At 33.3% G+C, this 20,079-nt stretch overlaps 1 protein-coding gene across 1 annotated transcript; it reads right to left on the reverse strand.

The window, feature by feature from the left end:
• Positions 1 to 8,710: 8,710 nt before the first annotated feature.
• Positions 8,711 to 10,827, reverse strand: LOC104895689 (uncharacterized). Its single transcript, XM_010682260.4, has 2 exons — positions 10,344 to 10,827; positions 8,711 to 10,164 (listed from the first exon to the last, which is right to left on the reverse strand). Exons 1-2 carry the CDS (start codon positions 10,345 to 10,347, stop codon positions 8,939 to 8,941), a joined length of 1,230 nt encoding a protein of 409 aa, XP_010680562.3. The 5' UTR covers positions 10,348 to 10,827; the 3' UTR covers positions 8,711 to 8,938.
• Between the last annotated feature and the right edge of the window lie 9,252 nt (positions 10,828 to 20,079).

Raw genomic sequence — 20,079 nt, forward strand, 5'->3', positions numbered from 1 at the left:
TCTCTATTCTTTTGGTTGAGGCGTGGGGGCTTCGGGAAGGTTTGAGGCGGCTCGATTTCTCGGTATTGATTCTCTTGTGGTGGAAGGGGATAATCTTGTGGTTATTAATTCGATTCGTCAGTGTTGGAAGGTTTCTTGGGTCATCAGTTCTTTAATTTCTTATTTTGGTGTTGATATCTCCTCCTTCCATGAAGTTTCCATCAATCATTATTTCCGGAAAGTGAATCAAGCAGCGGATTTTATGGCTCAATGGGGCCATTCTTATTCGTCGATGTGTTATTGGTTTTCTTCTAATGATGTTGTTTTTTCTTCCATCATCCGAAAGGATATTGTAGGTTGGTCCTATGTTAGGAGCCATACCTAGGTTGTTTTCCTGATTGAAAAAATATCCCATAAAAAATATGAGTTAAAAGGTAAATAACTTTACAATTAAACTCAAAACAATTATATACAAGTCACACAAAGTATTGCTAATAACATTATAATTAAATGGGCTACATTTCTAAAAGTTCAACCTTAACTCAACTCTTTAATTAGTCAACCCACTGCATAAAAGGATTGAAAACCCTAACTCAAACCAGTGGCGGATCTAGAAATTCAGACATGGGGGTACGGAACAATGAGCAATTAGATTCATAAAATATATCATTTGTCTGTCCCTAATCTTTGGCTATATTTTATTTTTTGGAGTCAAATTTCGCCAACTTTAACCTAAAAATACCATTAATATATAAGAAAAAAATATCATATGATATAAATGTTCCGATACAAGATGTGGACAAAGGTAATGAATTTGAATTCCGAGGAAAATTTGAAAGATAAATTATTGTAGAAGAATTTTTTTAAAGTTTGTTGTTGATATAAGTCACATAATCATGTTAATGAATTAAGGTAAAAAATGGTTATTAGAAGATAAAATGATGACTTAATAAGTAGATAGAAGTGAGATAAAAAAAAATACAAAATAATCCAACAATTTTAATAATATAAGTTAGCAACTTTCTATGATTCATATTGGTGTATGTATAATAAGAATTGCATATTTAACTTCTACATAAGTTATTCCTTTTATTTAGGAGGGCCTCAAAGAGTAAGAGGGGGAAAAAAATGTTGCTAAAGAACATTTGAGAAAAAAAGAAAGAAATATTGAAAGGTAGATTACACAAATCAAACATGCAACCTCACACTCTTTTATCAATTTCCTCTCCCTTACCACTGAAACAAAGACTAGTTTTGATAAAAGTCTGCATGTGTAAACTATATATCTGCTTTTCTAATTAATGGGGGTACAGTTGTACCCACTGTACCCCCTGTGTATCCGCCTATGACTCAAACCCGCTCATTTTGTGGCAAATTTAGGCCCGAGTTAATGGGTGGTGGTTTTCTTTGCCACCTCTAGTTTGTACTTTGTAGTGGTAGTCTGGTGGAATTATGTAGTGGTGATTGCAGTGGTCATGAGTCATGTGGTTGAGCTTGGAGATATTTTAACGTTGGTGGGGAGGGGTCAAGTACGGCAGGGTGTTAGTGGATGGGAAGAGGCCAAGAGGGTCAACTATGGTGATAATGAGTGATGAGTCCAACTATAATTAAGCGTGGGGTAACTCAGCTCACACATCAAATTAAACTCATGATGCGCTCGAGTTTGCTGACCGAATTAAGAACTTTCAAGTTCAGCTCCACTTAAAACATAACTAGAACTAGATACCAAGTAATCAAGTCAGTCACGGCCTCACGGGTTTATTGTCTATGTTGATTGTTGATGAACTTTGATAAATTTATTTACTTCTTCCGTTTCAATTTAGTTGTGAGACTTTTAAAATTACAGAAATTATTAAGCAATTTTCGGAGAGGGGAGAGATAGATAAAGAAAATAAAAAGGGTCTTATGTAATAGGAGAGAGATAAAGAGAAGTTATTACCCAAAGTGAAAGTGTCACAACTAAATTGAAACTTCCTAAAATAGAAAGTGCCACAACTAAATTAAAACGGATGAAGTATTTTTTTTTTAGAAGTGATAAATTTACTTATTTCGTTCTTTTTTAATTATAACATTGTCTGCATTTAAAAATTTTATATTAATCGCAACATTTCATTATTTGGTAATACATTTTCTCTATCTTTCTCATATTGCATGATCCCCACCTTTTATCTATCTCTATCTCTCCAAAAAAAAATTATCATGCATCCGGCTGTAAGCATGGTTAACTCAAGGCTATTTTTTTGGTCATTGCTCATTTGAAATAATTTAAATGAGCAAAATGTACTATATACGAGAGTTTCAAATGAGAGAATTAGTCTTGGGTGTACTTTGCACATGGTACGCCCGGGTGTATGATAAATGAACTGAATTGAACTGAAATGAATTGAACTGAACTGAATTGAACTGAACTGAACTGAAATGAATAGTGATATGTAAGAGTAAAAGTATTGTCCAAAGCTGAACTGAACTGAATTGAACTGAACTGAATTAAATTGAACTGAACTCAATTGAATTAAACTGAACTGAATTGAACTGAACTGAAAATAAGTTGGAGAGAACAGGCCCTAAGCTTCATCTTACTTTATAAGAACTGCGAAAATTTTAAAATCCAATTCACTGTAGTCCAAAATTATCGAACTGAATGGGCTGATTTTTTTTTGGATTGGACTCAAACTCGAAATTTTGAATCCAAAAGGTTTTGGACTGCACTTGAACTCAACCCTATGATATTCAAAAAGCTTAATCGAGTCCAATAATTGTTTTCAAAGAACAAAAATATTGCTATAAAAATTATATGAACTAGATTTTTCTAGCATATGTAATCCAATGCAAAGTTACCTTCTTGCTATATAAGTCTTCAATTCTAGATAGTTGACTGCGTCATTTTGGTACCCTACTTACCCTTTTGTTACATAAATTTTCAACCTGTCCCTAAATATAAATTTAACCGTATATGGATTGTTGTGTTGGAGAATAATTGGTGAAAGAGCACTAATTGTAACATTTTGGTTGAATAAACAAAGAAAAAAAACGAAATTCAAGAAGCAAATAAATGATGAAACACTGTAATGTGAAACTAAATATGGAAATGAGAACTATATTTTGGGACGGAAGGAGTATATAAATATTATATTAATTAACGGATGTCCCGGGGCGTCAGATAAGCACTAAATATATTTTCAGAAATGGTATAAATCTTGAAATGAAAAACATGCATCAATCGGTATAATTAGTGTTTAGATTTATTTTATAATTACATTTTTAGTTATCTTATCTAACATTCCGGAAACGCTTGTTAGCTTCTCCCTATTACTACCTTCGTTTCCTAAAGATCTTCCTTGTTACTGTTACTACAGATACCAATGAGAACTAAGTTGTGTGGGGTATGGAGTGGGTAAAGTAGGAGAGAGAAAAGAGTTAAGATAAATAAACAAATAAAAAGAGGTTAAAGTAGGAGAGAGAAAGGGAGTAAAATTGAATTAATAATGTAATGATGGACCATATGATAGAGACATGAGAGGGTAAAAAGGGAAAAAAATCCAAATAAGGAATAAAGTAAAAGAGGGAAGATCTTTTGAAAACGCACTTAAACGGAAAGATGGAAGATCTTTAGGAAACAGATGTAGTACTCCATCAGTTTCAAAATATAAGACATTCACGCTTCTCCCTATTGATCCCTCTCATAATATGATAAGCAATAATTCTAAAAATTATATCGTTAGATTCGTCTTGAAAAATATTTTAGTAACATTTTTTAAATTTTTTAACAATTTAAATTGAGAGTAATTAACGGTCAAAGTTCGACCTCGAACATCATACGTGCCTTATATTTTGAAACGAAAAGAGTGGTAATTATCCATTAGAATAGTTAAACACTTCAGAACCATTACCTACGTAGCAACTTACGAGATGGCTCACTTTCATTTTATGGATTACAGGGAATGGGTGGGATGTTGTTCGGGTGATTTATAATTAAGATGATGTAATTAATTGCTACTAACTACTACTACTACTTTTTTTTCTTTTCAAAAAACAATTTGTTGTCTTAAAAAAAAAGTTATACACTTATCTCTATTATATAAGTCAAGAGAGAGCTATGATGTCTCCCTTTAAAACGTCCTTTTTTTCATTATCTAAATATAAAATTGGATATTCAAATTGTCTACCATATATCCTTTGCTAATTTAAAGATGGGGTCAAAATATGGATAAAAAAAATAGGGTCAAAATTCTAATGATAAATTAAACTAAATAAGCATTAATAAAGTAACTTGACACAATGAGAAAAATGGTTATCTAATTTAAAAAATTACAAATTTAATTTGACTATAAGACCTTACATCTAAATATTCATTACAATTTCTAAGCACTTTACATTAGTTTGTACAACAATAATTATAAATCACACTTCTAAAATTATATTTAGATGAAATTTATTAACAAATTTAAATATATAATTGACGCACGCATCGCGTGCATAAAAGGCTAGTACCCATTATACTAATAAAAAAAACTAATATGAACCAGGTGCACACTAATTAGTGTGCACCCGATCCATATCACTTGAGTTTAGGATAGTGTATATTGATATGATATAGTGTATGTTAAAATAATATAGTGTATATGTTAAAATGATATAGTAATAAGTTAAAATGATATAGTGTATGTTAAAATGATATAGTATATGTTAAAATGATATAGTGTATGTTAAAATGATATAGTGTACCTATGTATAATATAGTATATCATGTTAAAATGATATAGTGTACCTATGTATAATATAGTATATCATGTTAAAATGATATAGTGTACCTATGTATAATATAGTATATCTATTTTTGATATAGTGTATCTATTTTTGATATAGTATATGTTTCTGTAATGCGTTTAAGTAAATATTTTTCTATATGTTATATTGTACCTAGTTATGATATAGTGTTCCTATAGGATATAGTGTACCTAGTTACTCCCTCCGTTTCCTAAAGATCTTCCCTGTTTCCGTTTAAGGGTGTTTCCAAAAGATCTTCCCTCTTTTGCTTTATTCCTTATTTGGCAAAACAAATTTTCCTATTCACTCTCTCATGTCACTATCATATGGTCCACCATTACATTATTAATTCAATTTTACTCCCTTTCACTCTCCTACTTTAACCCCTTTTTATTTGTTTATTTATCTTAACCCCTTTCTCTCTTCTACTTTACTCACACCATGCCCCACACAACTTGATTTTCCTTGGTATCTGTAGGAACAGTAAGTGGGAAGATCTTTAGGAAATGGAGGGAGTATGATATAGTGTTCCTATTGGATATAGTGTACCTAGTTATGATATAGTGTACCTAGTTATGATATAGCGTACTTAGTTATGATATAGTGTACCTATGTATCATATAGTGTATCTATTTTTGATATATTGTATCTTTTTTTTTTTTTTGAGGGAAATATAGTGTATCAATTTTTGATATAGTGTATAAGTGAGTACTTCTTAACTAGTCACGTGCCTGGACCTAGTCCACACTATTTTCAATGTGAACCGAGTCCATGCAAGACGAATTGTCATACTAAAACAGTACATGTACGTATAAGATAAATAGTAATATAGTATAACCTTATCTAAAAGAAGATATAATTAGTTCGATAACAGAAGTTAATCTAGCATAGGATTGCGGCGGCCACCAATTCCCAAAATTTCGCCACCATTCAGGCATTCACTCCCGTAGAATTATTGGTTTTGTCTTGCTTCTACCATCGCACCTAGACCAAGTCATCCACATATTATAATGTTGGACTTTATTTTATGGATTAGTTGAACTTTTGGAATATTTGTGACATTATCTTATAAAACAATAAAATCATATTTCTATTGAAAATTATATTATAATATTTTCTATGTAAGAAACTAAATTTTAAAGCAAAAATATTATAGAAAAATACCTTGAAATTTTTTACTATTGACTTTCTTTTCGAGCATCGACTTTTTATAGTTTTTTTTTTCCTTTTTTCCTCCATTTTTACTAATTGAAATTTAGGTTAACATGTGGTTATTTGGCAAATTTTGTGAAAATGAGTGGAAACCAAGGAACAAAAATTTCAATGTCAATCTAGTAATCAACGGCTCGAATCCATCCATTATAAAATAATCCCTACTTTCTTGTAAAATAATTTTATAAGGTACTAGTAGTTTTTTTAAAAATATATTTTTTATATTCATTTTCCTGAACTTTTCCGTGATTTATACTAAATTTTGGTTGAATGACAGAAATTTAAATTTATTAGGAAAAGTAATTTTGAACTATAGAATATAGAACAGGTCCATGCCATAATATAAGCTGAAGATAAAATAAAAATTAAACCGGGTCCACGAAGGGTACGAGGAAGAGAAACGAGATACTGAATTGGCTGCTTCACAATCTCCTAGCAGTCAGGGCCAGTTACTCCTCCCAATACCCAACACTACCTCTGAAACAATATACTTCTAAAAGGAGTATGTGATTAAACAATATACCACTGAAACAATAATCAGGCTTTACTACCAATTATCCTATGGATTAAAGAGATAAAAGTAGTAAAACTCTTTTACTCCATCTAATTTTAAAATAATAGGCCATGTTTAAGTTTAAGCATTATTTTAAATGCTTTTACATGAAATTATTGATTGTCATTGTAATAATATGGTTTGAATGAATTATGTAGTAACTTTATCTTGGATGTCGGTAGTATTAATTTAACTTATATCATGTCTATCAAATTAATCTTAAATAACAAGGGTGGGGCAAACATAACGGGGGCCCTATACGCTTTCTTAAAATTGGGACTTTCATATTTAGTTCATAAAAGATATTAGATTTTCAATTTTAAAAAAATACTCTCAACATATTAAATAATTATAAATAAACAAATATTTAGATATAAATAGAGTAAATTTTATTGGAAAATTGCCAAAAAAAAAAAAATATAGGAGTATGAGTAGAAATTAATGAGAGAGAGAAGAGAGTAGCCATTAATGGGAAAAAAAACTACTTTTAAGTAGAATTGAACCCGCGCTCCTTTACCCCATCCCTTACTACTTTACCACTAATCCAAATGCTTCCCTTTTGTTTTTCTTTCAAATATTTAATACATACAATATATTTCGGGGCCCCTCTATTTTTGGGGCTCTATTCCGTCGCCTATATAGCATGAGCCAAGAACCGCCTCTGAATCTTAAAAAGTAGATGTAAGAATATACTTCGTTTAAAAATAGTTACACCATTTCATGTTTTAATTTCATGTTTGTCAATGTACTTCCTCCGTTTCTTTTTACTCGCTACACTTCTCATTTCACGAACTCCTAGGCAATTTTTGGAGAAGAGAGAGGTAGAGAGTAAAAAGAAAAGAGACCCATGTGGGAGGAGAGAGATAGAGAGAGTTTATTGCCCAAAAAAGAAGTGTAGCAAGTAATGTGAAACTTCCCATAATGGAAAGTGTAGCGAGTAAAAAGAAACGGAGAAAGTATTATTTTAAACATTAATATCTCTAATTAATAAGTAAAAATTATAAAAAGTTGATATTAAAATAATATATACATTGAGCGAATCTAACATGATCTTATATGACTATGTTTTTCCTAAAATATAAATCACCAAAGACAATCAAAGTGCAAGATGTGAATAGTAAATACTATACAAAATGGTGTAATTATTTCTAAACGGAGGAACGAAGTACACAAGAATATTTTCAAATGGATTACTTAGAGGTACTTTAATAAAAAATGAAATAAACATAAACATACATAATCATATGGTACATTTTTTTTAATAAGGTAAGGAGAATCCTTGATAAATTAGGGGTAATAAAGGGAAGCCCAACTTGCAAAAGGTGAGAATCAATCCCAAGACCTCCTAGAACCGGAAGGAAAGCTCTAACCACTAGACTATCCCTCACTCTCACTTAATTATCTCGTTCATGGTCCAACATTGATACCTAACTAAGATGATATACACAAACAAATCCAACTAAGAAAATGAAATACTAGAATAATATACCTCATGGGAACAAATGAGAATTAAATGACATCAAATGTGAAAATTCACTATGAATTATTAAACCATGCATGCTAGACATCAAAATCGTAGAAGGTAAAGTAAACATATATTAGAATTTTACCTTTTCATAATAAAGTTTTAATGTCTTGCCTGATTTTGTAGTAGATATTCCACCTTTATTATCATAAAATGCACTTTAACTCAACAATGAAGGCCATATTTATTTTAATAAATTCGTAAGCAAAAGTGTCCTACTAAAAGTGGGGAAAAGGTAAGGGAAACCCACCTCAAAGTATTTCTTATGGGGTTTGATCTCTACAAACATTATCATTAGACCAAGTATTACTTGACATGATACGGGATATATATATGCTCTTTTACTTCTACTATTTTTACTCTTTGCATTATAGGCATAAATCATATATACCAAATTTTTATGATAATATTGAGAATTAAATTTCTTAATTTCACGAGTTATGCTTTAGCATATATGGAAGTCAAAATGGTTGAAATAATTTAAAATATACAATTTGAGGATTAAGAAGCAACTAAATTTGAGGGTTAAGAAGTAACTCTCCTAGCTAGAAGCAACCCCATTTCCACCAGTAATCAAGTGTCGGAAACTAATCTTCACCTAAAGATATATGCTTAGAATAAATGCATACAATAATTGCCAAAAAAAACGAAAACAATTATAATATTCTATAGTATGAAAAGAAGTATAACGTATATTAGCAATATATATACAGATGATAGTGAATTTTCAATGGTTAAAAACTTCCATACATTACTAGCTAGCTAAAACTATATATCACCCCCACCTCAATTAGTTATAATTAAGTACTAGTTAATTAATAATCTTCTTTCTTGTCACAGTTTACTTTAATTTGCTACAAATATACTTGATAAAATACATTAATCAATACTTGATAAGCTAACTAATCAGATGAACAAATCCATGAATCCACCATACCTTCACCCTTGGTAGCACCTCCATTAGTACCGGTACCGCGGCCATTAACAAGAGCATCACCTGCAGGATTAACAGAGCAAGTAGTATGATGAGGAGTGGCAGTAGTACAAGTAACGGCGACGGAAGAGGGTTGAAGGAGGGATTGAAAGCTGAGCTGAGGGTGGTTGTTGTTATTGTTGTTGGTGTTAAGAAACTCATGCGGATCACATAATTGAAAAGCGGTGGTTGTTGGTGGTGGTGCAATGGTGGTGCTAACACTAGTATTGGCAGCACAAGTAGTACTAGAAGGTGCTAAACCAATCCCATCAACTAAAGCAGCATTACTATTGTTAATATTACTAGTACTAGTAGTAGTAGTAGTAGTAGTAAGTGAAGGAAGTGAGGAATTAGCTAAAAATGATGGTTGGTGAAGAGTTGTTGTTCTCTTTTGTGGAAAAGGTCTTAAAAGATAAGGTGGAGGTGGCACTGTAGTAGAGCTAGAATGACCACCTAAACCACCAAAGATATCGAATCGTGTTCGAGTCGAGAAGGCGGTAAATGGTGGCGCAGGGATGCCAGTAAACTCCTGAACCATTTGTCTAAAATTGCTAGTGTCGGTAGTTAGCACAGTAGTAGGTGCTCGCCTTGAAGCCCTCGACCTTTTCTTCGGGTTTCGACTCGATCCGGCATTTGTTGGCGCTGTAGGAGGGCCTTGAGCTGGTACTGGCATCGGCTGTTGCTGTTGCTGTTGTTGTTGCTGATTGTTGGTGATGCTGTAGCTAAGAGGACCATCATGATGAGTGCAATTAGCATCATCGGTTGATATAGACGGTCTAATTGAGGCAAATTTATTGGGCCACACCATGTCGAGTTGATTATTGTTGTTGTTAGGATTATTATTGGTACCATTATTATGGTGGTTTAACATAAAGTTGGAACACTCAAGTGAAGAAGATTGAGATAAAGTAGGTGGATGATCAAAATAGTTGGATACTTGATGATGAGCAAACGAGGATGATCCGTTGTTGTTGCTAAAAGAGTAAAGTTGAAGCGGAGGAGTCATGTTTTCAAGGTTGAAGTTCGATATCGCGGCCGCGGCTGGGTTAAAAAACACGGCTGCGCCACCGCGTGAATCGTATTCTTGATCTTCACCACCACCACCACCAGTACTTGAAGACTGCATACTTCCACTATTGCCTGAATCCATGTCTCCTGATGAATACATAAAACATACACAATAATAAAGCAAAAAAAAAACAGCATCAACATAGAGTCAACTAAAAAAGAATGAACTAGAACAACCAAAAATGAAGAAGCTGGTAATATAGGAGAGAGAAAGAAAGGGGAAAACACTGAAACAGTGGAAAAAAGGAGAGAAATCAGAAAGTTACCCATAAGTCTTTTTACGAAAGATCTGCAAAAGATGATCTGGGTGATCAAAGAAAGTGGGTTTTTGATCAGCTAAAGTGGGTTTTTGATCAAAAAGGGTGGGTCGTAAAAAGAGTAGATGTTGCCTAAGTTAAGCTTTTTGGGAAAAAAGAAAAAAGGGAGCAAAATCAAGTTAAAAAAATGGATGAAATACTTATGATTTGTTTGGGTTTGTAATAAGGTAATTGATTTGTTTAAGGAAGCTGCTATGGATGGCTTTTGTCTGTAAAAACAAACTCCATTGACAATGAGCTGAATTTAGGGATTTCGTATATGGGAAGAAAGGAGGATGAAAATTAAAAGGAGAGAGAAAAGAAGAGGAGACAGAGAAAAGGAAAGGATAAATAATAGGCAATGGAGGAGTACTTATTTTCTTTTCTTTTTGGTTTTTGTTCTTTTGTTTTCTTATGATTTTTTTAACCTTGTGCGTGCGTGGGTAACAAAGATTAAAAAGTGAGGAAGCAGACTCTTTCCCACGTTTCTAACTTGAATTTATTGGGTGGATGACACTCAATAATTCTCATTTTTTTTTAAGTATAGTTTTGTAATTATGCTTGGTTCAACCTATTATAAAGGCCTGTTCTCCCCAACTTATTTTCAGTTCAATTCAGTTCAGTTCAGTTCAGTTCAGTTCAGTTCAGTTCAGTTCAGATCAGTTCAGATCAGTTCAGTTCAGTTCAGATCAGTTTAGTTCAGCTCTTGACAATACTTTTACTCTCACATATCACTATTCATTTCAGTTCAGTTCAATTCAGTTCAGATCAGTTCAGTTCAGTTCAGTTCAATTCAGTTCAGTTCAGATCAGTTCAGTTCAGTTCAGTTCAGTCCAGCTGTTTTATGCTGAAGAGAACAGGCCCTAAGTTATTGTTATAATAAATAAGTTAAGATAAGTTAACTTTTGATAAGTTAAGGCCTTGTTGTTTTAAATTTATTTTTAGTTAATTTCAATTCAATTCAGTTAATTTCAGTTCATTTTCTATTCAGTAATAATAATAATAATAATAATAATAATAATAATTATTATTATTATTATATTATTTTAGTTCAGCCAACATAAATTCAAAAGCACGGGACCTAAGTTGGATTGTAATAAGTTTTAGTATCTTGTAAATTAACCGAAATTACATAAAGGCTGTGTTTTTGCTTATTTGGAGCTTTATAACTAAGTAGTGAGCAAAATATTAACCTTTGGGTGAATGTATATGATATAACTTGCATAGATTGATCTTTAATACGTTTTAGTAAGTTTAGATAGGTTAAGACAAATTTAGATAAAGTAGGATAAGTTCAAAGACGTTAAGATAAGTCGCTCGAGATGAGTCCATACTAGTCAAAATAAATTGAATAGAATATATCCTCTGGTCGGTCTCAGGGTGCATTCACTTCACTGAAACTTAGGTACAACGAGAATTTTTATCATATATCCGGGTGTACTATGAACATGGTACAATCAAGAATTTTTGTTACTCATTGCTCATTTGAAACCTTCAAATGAGCATAATCACATAATAGGTAAAGGTCCGAATGAGCAAATGAACAAAAAATAGCCTTGGCTGTACCATGCACATGATACACTCGGATGTATGATGAATGCACTCTTGGTACAACTATTATCATACATTCGAGTATGCATCAGGCTAGGGCTAGCAATCAAGTTGGATCAAATTCAGGTCGATCTATTTACATAACAGTCAGCTCCCCAAACCTGAATCCGACCCGTTTACCCAAACAGGTTAAAAATCCAACCCGAACTCGACCTGCTTATAAACGGGTTGACCAAAACCAGACCTATTTAACCTGATTTTTAGAAATTTCTCCCGATGTTCAATAATAGGTGGACAAGTTTTATATGGTGAGAAGTATGTAAGAAAAAAAATATATAATTAATTGGGGCAATTCAGCTCCAATAGCTTTTATCAATAATTTATTGAGTCCTTTTGTATAGTCTCCGTGTCTCTTCTTCTATTTCTTTAGGACTTGAATCTGCAACAATGACTTCCATTTTCAACTATATAAATTAAGCTAAATTATAGGTTTTTTCTTCCCACTTTCTCTTTCTCACACTCTCTCTCTCTCTCTCTTCGAGATCGAGTCTGGCTTTACAATTGATTTAAACGAATTAGGCAGGTTATTTCAGATAGGGTTAAATTTTTTCATCCCGAACCAAACTCGTTTAGTTTTCAGGTAGGTTACAGGTTGACCCATTTAATTAAACGGGTCGAAAACTTCAACCTGGACCCGCTTATTTCGAATTATGATCGGCTCGGGTTCACGGGTTTGGTCAGCTTTTGTCAGCCCTGCCTTGAGCACGATAGACACAAAACTATTTGTTTTGCTCATTGCTTACTCAAAACCTCCAAATGCGCAATAATTTTTGCATAATTAGGGAGTTCCAATGAAGTTATGGTTTGAAAAAAAAACTTATTTATTTTGTTTGAAATTATCTTATTTGTGTGTTATGTTGTTTAAAATTGGCTAAAAACAACTTATAATTTGTCTAAATTTGCTTGAACTTTTTTTTGTCTAAAGTCCATCAAACAAACAAAATTATATTTAACTTGAAATTATTAGACCTTGTTAACCCTAATATCAATTTATGTTTGCACTTGATTGTATTTGATTAACCTTGATAGGACTTGACAAATCTTTAAATTTATATTTTTAAGGTGAAAAAAATACATAAAGGTTATGCTTGATGTTCCATCAAATGATAGGCTAAAATAGCCTTGGGTACACGAATCCAAGTCTAGAGATTTACTTAGGAACATAGACATGTTGATGAAACTAGTCTTCTCTTTTTTCAAGAAATAAAGACTAATTAATTCATTAATTAATACTACCTCCGTCTCATAATATAGTGCTTGCATTCTTGTTGGTGTTCCAAAATGTTGTGCCTATTTCTTTTTTATCAATTTGTTTGGACTAAATTATCCTTCATTTCTACATAAAACTTTCCAAAACACCTCTACTTTCTTTTAAAATATGTGCCCCTATTTATTGTTTTACACCATTCCAAGGTATATTTATTGCTCTTTCATTTTATTTTAAAATAAAAAGAAGAAAAAAACTAGTTCCTAGACAAAAATACCCAATAAACATTTACTTAAATATATATTTTTGTGAAATCCTAAAACTCTTTCCATTTTCCTTAATTCTTGTGAAAAATGAGAAGTGAGCACTATATTATGGAACAGAGGGAGTACAAGTAAACGACATTTAAAATTAAGTCAAAATCTAACAAATACATATTTTATAAACTAAATCAAATAAAACCCCCTTTTTAGCATAACAAGGATTGTTGTAAATGAAATATGACCTTATGATATATATTCTGTCATATAGCTGCTTTATGATATAGTCTTCCACGAGTAAGGCCATCAATCTGTTACAATTTTGAAGTTAATTCCTAACCCAATTCAACTTGTTGTAGTTGAATAATTGACATATGTTCCGATACCATATTGATAAACAAGCCAATCAAGTTGTAGTAGAAATTATATTATTCGGTGGAAATTAACTTTGCTAGGTTTAGCTTTAGTATTTAATAAGTTTCAACCCTATTTTCCTATGTTTATATTTTTTTTATATATATTTATGAATTTTCAATTTTTACCACCTTATAAATAATATGTTTTACACTTTACCACTTTTTTTTTCAATTTTACCACTTAAAGTTTCCAACTCGTTAAACACACCACCTTGACTCAGCTCCGATGAAAAATTCGGTGAGGGGGGTCCCAAATAATTGTTTTATGTTTAGTTTTCCTCCTATTTTTTCCCTTTACTCTCGATTTTTCATTTCATCTTCATTAAAATCCCAATTTTATCTTTCAATCCCTCCATAAGTCCAAATTTCTTTGATGAAAACCTAGATCAAGTTAAGGCTTACCATTTTGTGATGAATTCGACCTTAATCAAAGGAGAAACTGGAGATTCTGCTACTATAAGATATGATTTTTCATCCCAATTTAATAGGCTAGGCTTCTTCTTGAATTTTGGACATTTCTTGTTCTTTAAATTTATTGGTAAAATGGGACTAAATTCGGACATCTAAGGTGTTCTCTAGCATAATGCTGAATTTGGTTATCATCAATCCATTATTATAGGCACATAATATCTTAGTCTTCTTACCCAAAATCACCAAAAAAAGCAACTATAAAATTTCTCTTGCTGCAAAAGTCGAAATAAAGGAGAAGAAAGAGGAGTTTGGTATTCTGAATTTTTGGTTGAAGTACAGGAGAGAGAGGGTAAATGAATCTCTGTAAATATCAAAGAGGAGTTACATTGAGGATTTTTACATACATAGAGGGTGTTGATTAGAAATTGAAGATAAAAATATCATTTGTTGAAGGAAATGGAATGGTGAATGAAGAAAGAGAAAGAAATCGGGAAGAGAGATGGTAAAAGAGGGGGGAGTTTTTTAATTTAAAATGTGGGCCCTTCCTCACCAATTTTTGTTGGAGGACGAGTTAGGTGGTAGTTTCTAGTGAGTTGGAAAGTTGAAGGTGGTAAAATTGAAAAAAAAAACAAAAGGTGGTATATTATGAGAATAAATGGCTAAAATGTAAAAGTGTTTACCTAATCTTTAGCCTTTTCTATTTAAGAAAAATTGATTCTAACAATCCAACTTTTGGGTCGTTCGCTCAAAATGATCCAATCTCTTGATTATTATTTAATAACCCAACCTTTTATCCCAATTTGCTCATAATGTACTGTGAGATCAGTAACATTTGAAATGGTAATTTTTTTTCATTTACTCCTTAAATCTCCTTTCCCTTGTTTCTCCCTCCTTCCCCTGCCTCACCAATCATGAAGAACCACCCCACCCCATCCCGACCCCCTGCTCACGATCCTCACCCCACCTTTCCCCCTGCTCACGATCCCACGCCCACCCCACTCCCTACTCATGCGACAACCTCTGCCCCACCCCCATCCCCCCTTTGCGAACAACCCTGCCCTGCCCCACCCCACCCCTTTGCAAACAATCCCTGCCCCACCCCCACCGTTTTGCAAACAACCCATTCCCCACCCCACCCTCCAGCCTCCCTCATTCCCCCCCCCTTTGTCATCGCCATCCTCATTGTCTCCCTCTTCACCCCCTTCGTCATGCTCCACTTGCCTTCACCCAAACCCTTCACGGTTGGTGATGGTTAGTCAAGGTTGGGGAGTATTTCGGGGTGGGGGAGTTGGTGATGGAGGGGGTGGGGTGAGTTGTGGGTCGGGGATGGCGAGGAGAGAGAAAGAAATTCATGGGAGGGGATAGGGATGCGGGTGCAGGGGAATGAAGAGGGTTTTGGTGGCTGGGAATAGGATAGAGGGGGGTGGCAGTGGGTGGGCAAGGAGAAGGGGGGAGTGGCAGTGGGTGTGGGTGGGCAAGGGCAGGGAGGGAAGGGGTGGGGAAAGGGAGGGGATGGGTGGCAATGGGTGGGCAAGGGGAGGGAGGGGTGGCAGTGGGGGGCATTGGGGGTGGGTTGGTGCCTTGTGGGGGCGTGGGCGCAAGGGGGGAAGGGTAGGGGTGTTCATGAAAAATCGAAATGGAAAAACCGTACTGAAATACCAAAAAATCGGTCTAAATGGGTTGTTATCGTAACAACAAAAAAATTTCAACGGTACGAATACCAGACCGATAAAATTAATGGTTAAAACGGTATGGTTACGGTTATGATTTTTGGGTGAACGATTAACCAAAATAGCGAAATATTATTTTTCTGTATTTAATTGTTGTGAAACATTTTCAAACAATTACATTAATTCTAATATTTGTTACTAAGTTACAACAAAAAGAGAAAGTATGTAATTACTTGAAAACTCTAGTACTAATATAAACACTATAATTAGGAAATAAAGTGAATTATTAGTGTTAGTTTTATTTTTCAATGGATTTATTATCCACTTTATTATACATTTTATATTAGAATATATATAATATTAAAATATATGCAAAAAAAATTGAAAATATATATATAGTACATTAAGTAAAACATAATAGTATAAATTAGATAACGGTTAATGGTTAACCGATAAACCGCACTGAAAAAACGGTTAAACACTTAAGCGATAACCGGTCTAAACGGTTACAGTTACGATTTGTCAAAAAGAGCAAATCGAAACTTTCAATTATCGAACCGAAATGTTGTTTCGGGACGGTTAAACACCCATGAAGGCCCCCTAGCAGGGGGGGAGGGGGTAGTAAAAAAATGTTTAATTAAATCACAATGAATCAGAGCAAGACACGTGTACAATTAACCCATTATCCTGGTCATCAACCTGTTTCAACATGTCACGGTGCTTTATAAGCGGTTTGGGATAAAAGGTTGGATCATTAAATAATAATCAAAAAGTTGAATTATTTTGAGCGAACGACCCAAAGGTTGGATTATTAGAATCAATTTTTCCTTCTATTTATATAATTTGTTTTAAAAGATACTTATATATATTATCACACGTGGAAATATATATTGATAAGATATGTAAGACAACTTCTAAAAGTATTCATCTACTTACAAAAACTGCATTCGTTTGAAGATTTGATGCAATTTGAAGATGTCCAAATTCGACATGCGTTTCGGAAGGCTAATGCTGCTGCGGATTGGATGGCTCATCGCGGTCACATGACGACTAACACTACTTATTGGTTTGATATTCCTGATTTCCCTTTTGCTGTAATCATCCGCAAGGATGCTTTAGGGTGCCCAATTCTTGAGATCCCCCTAGTTTCTTTCCTTTTTTTAAAAAAAAAGTTCCACATGCGCTTTTTTTTTTTTGGTAAAATCATCCGCATGTGTAATCATCCACATGCGCTTTTCCGCATGCGCTTTGCTCTCTTCTTATTCTTCATTGGACGGTTTGGATGGACTTCGCCGTTCTTTCCCAACTAAAATAGAAAAGGCTGTATCACATCGAGATGTCGATTCGTTTTCCGCCCTGGCAATTAGGATTTCAAGACGCAGCAACACCTATGATGCAAGGAATAATCGACTTACATCATGATATCTTTTTCTTCCTCATTCTTATTTTGGTTTTCGTATCATGGATCTTGGTACTTACAACAACTTATTTTGTACATAAAACATCATAATAATTTCAGCTAAATTATCAACTTTGCCTTCATTTCAACTGCATTGTAGACTTGTAGTAGGGCATTTAACAAAGTGACAAATATGTTAGCTAAATATGGAATGATTACGGATTATGATAGTAATGTAACTAGGATGTTTTACTCTTCCATTAGTTATTGTAGGAATATTTATGTAATAGATTGTTAGCATCTTCTTGATGTGGTAATATTAAATTTGGTTGTGTTGATGACAAAAAAAAAAACTTCATTTTAATTAGTTTTGTGTACTTGTGTTAGTATTGACTATTGAGTATTGACATGCCCTAAATTAAAGTTTGCAAGTGGCAACAAGGTTGCAACTTTATTTGGCAGAGCGACCTCCACCAATACGTTACTTTATATTTAAGCTTGGAGAATATAACGACGTTATTTCAGTACGATCGATTCGAAAATAGGAGAAAATTTTAATGAAACAAAAGTATGCTTACCTGTTAGATTTTGGATTAGAATGTGAACAAGCAAACACACGTAAGAGATAGATCCATTTGGTAATACATCCGTTGATCGGACTCCCAAACGGCACGCATTCTCTCTACCTATATTTTGTCTCCATTCAAATTTGTGCACCAGTATTATCACAACACAAATATTCTTATTTAACTCCAACTTCAATGTTTCTTTTACCTCCTTTGTGGTGGGTGACAATTAAATTATTTTATGATAATTTAATTTACGTGGATTCGGTTTACAGTGCACTAAGCTAAAGAAACGTAACATCTCTGAATAATCCACTGTATCATGCAGAAACTATATCATTTCTAAACAATCAACTACAGTATATCATTTAGAAATCTACTAATATTATGAAAATGCTCAAGTGATCATTAAGTTACATACTAGATCATGTATAAACTATATCATGAAGAAACTACATCACTTCTAAGCAATCCACTACATCAGTTCTAAGCAATCCACTACATCATTTAGATACTCACTATATCAGGCAAAAACTCATTATATAATGCATAAACTACATCTTTCTATATGTTAAAGCACGTGTCACCAAATATTACAGAACCTACAACTTATTGCATGTCAAAACATTAAAATTATGTCATACATTATATTGCATATAGTTTCACTATATGTTTTCTGTTAATAAATTCCACTATTATATATAAGTTTAATATATCTCTAAACAACTGACTATATGAAGCTAATATCAATTACCAATCGGATAAATACTAAGTGTGCACCGGATCCATTAAAAAATATTTAATTACTTTATAAGATAAATGAGCTACCCAGAAAACAATTGACCATTACACTGGCCAAACAAGGGGCAAGACCATGGGGGTGTATACTCATGTGCAAACTTATTTACTCCACTCTATTTTATTAATTGCTACATTTCCTTATACAGTTGTTTCTTTTTAATTGCTACATTATTTAAACTTATCTTATTTAAGATATTTGGCCCACCAAAAAGTAATACTAATACATTCCTCTTTTTCCACCAAAAAGTTACAATTAAATGAGTCCAAAATTAACCTTCAAAAAGTTTAAAAGTAACATTGTCTAAACTATTGTGCATAATACAATGCAGTTAACCAAGGATATGTCTTGGCCTAGTGGTTAAGATTGAAATGCTGTGAACGATAGGTCACAGGTTCAAATCCCTTTTTCCCTTCTTCGTACTTTCACTACCTTCGTAACTCATATCGATCGAAAAATAATACTTCCTCCGTAACGATATAGATGTTACATTTCCTTTTTAGGCAACAATATCTCTCCTATCACATGAGTTTCCTTTTTTTCTTTCTCTCTATCTCTATTCTCTTTAAAAAAATCCTAGAAAAGTATGCTTTGAAAAGTGAAACATTTATTTTATTACGGACGAAGTACAATGTAGCAATTAAAAAACGGATGGAGTAATTAGTTTTTATTGGTGCTTTTATATCCTTCAAGCTTAATACTACCCATGTTAGGAAACAGGGTGTTGTAATTTGATTTAATGCGGAACAAAATCAATGGAAAAATAAAGATGAACAAACAAAGAAGACAAGGATTTACGTGGTTCAATCAAATTTGACCTACGTCCACAGATGGAGGATTAGAGCTTCTTCAGTATAATGGAGAAAATCACAGAGAATAGTACAAGGAGTCCTAAATCTACCAGAGGCTAAAAGTGTTTCTAAAAGTTGTGTCTATAAGAATGAACACCAGAATACCCTTTTATAACATAAGCAAGGAACCTTGTACAAACCCTAAAAGATAACTCAAAAACGGAAAAATCGAAAATCACGTAGCCGCCAGGCCGCCCGATCGGGCCGAAAGACATCCGCCTGATCGGGCGGTTGATTTTTCCCAAAATTGTTGACGTCTCGATCCCGATCGGGCAACGTCTGCCCAATCGGGCGGGCCTCGAAAACAACACATGACGAGTTTTCTCAAGGCACAAACTTAACAACCCAATTCGTCACTAAAAGTTTGGAAGGCGATTTGTAATATATAAGATCAAATTGTTATGCAGTCCCTCTTGATCTACACTTTCAATTGTCGTTTCATTCTAATCATCCGTTAACAATGGGAAGACTGAAGAGGAACTTCTTGATTTACGACATTATTTGTTTTCATAAATT

Source organism: Beta vulgaris, chromosome 6, assembly GCF_026745355.1.
Source record: "Beta vulgaris subsp. vulgaris cultivar EL10 chromosome 6, EL10.2, whole genome shotgun sequence".
NCBI lineage: Eukaryota > Viridiplantae > Streptophyta > Magnoliopsida > Caryophyllales > Amaranthaceae > Beta > Beta vulgaris.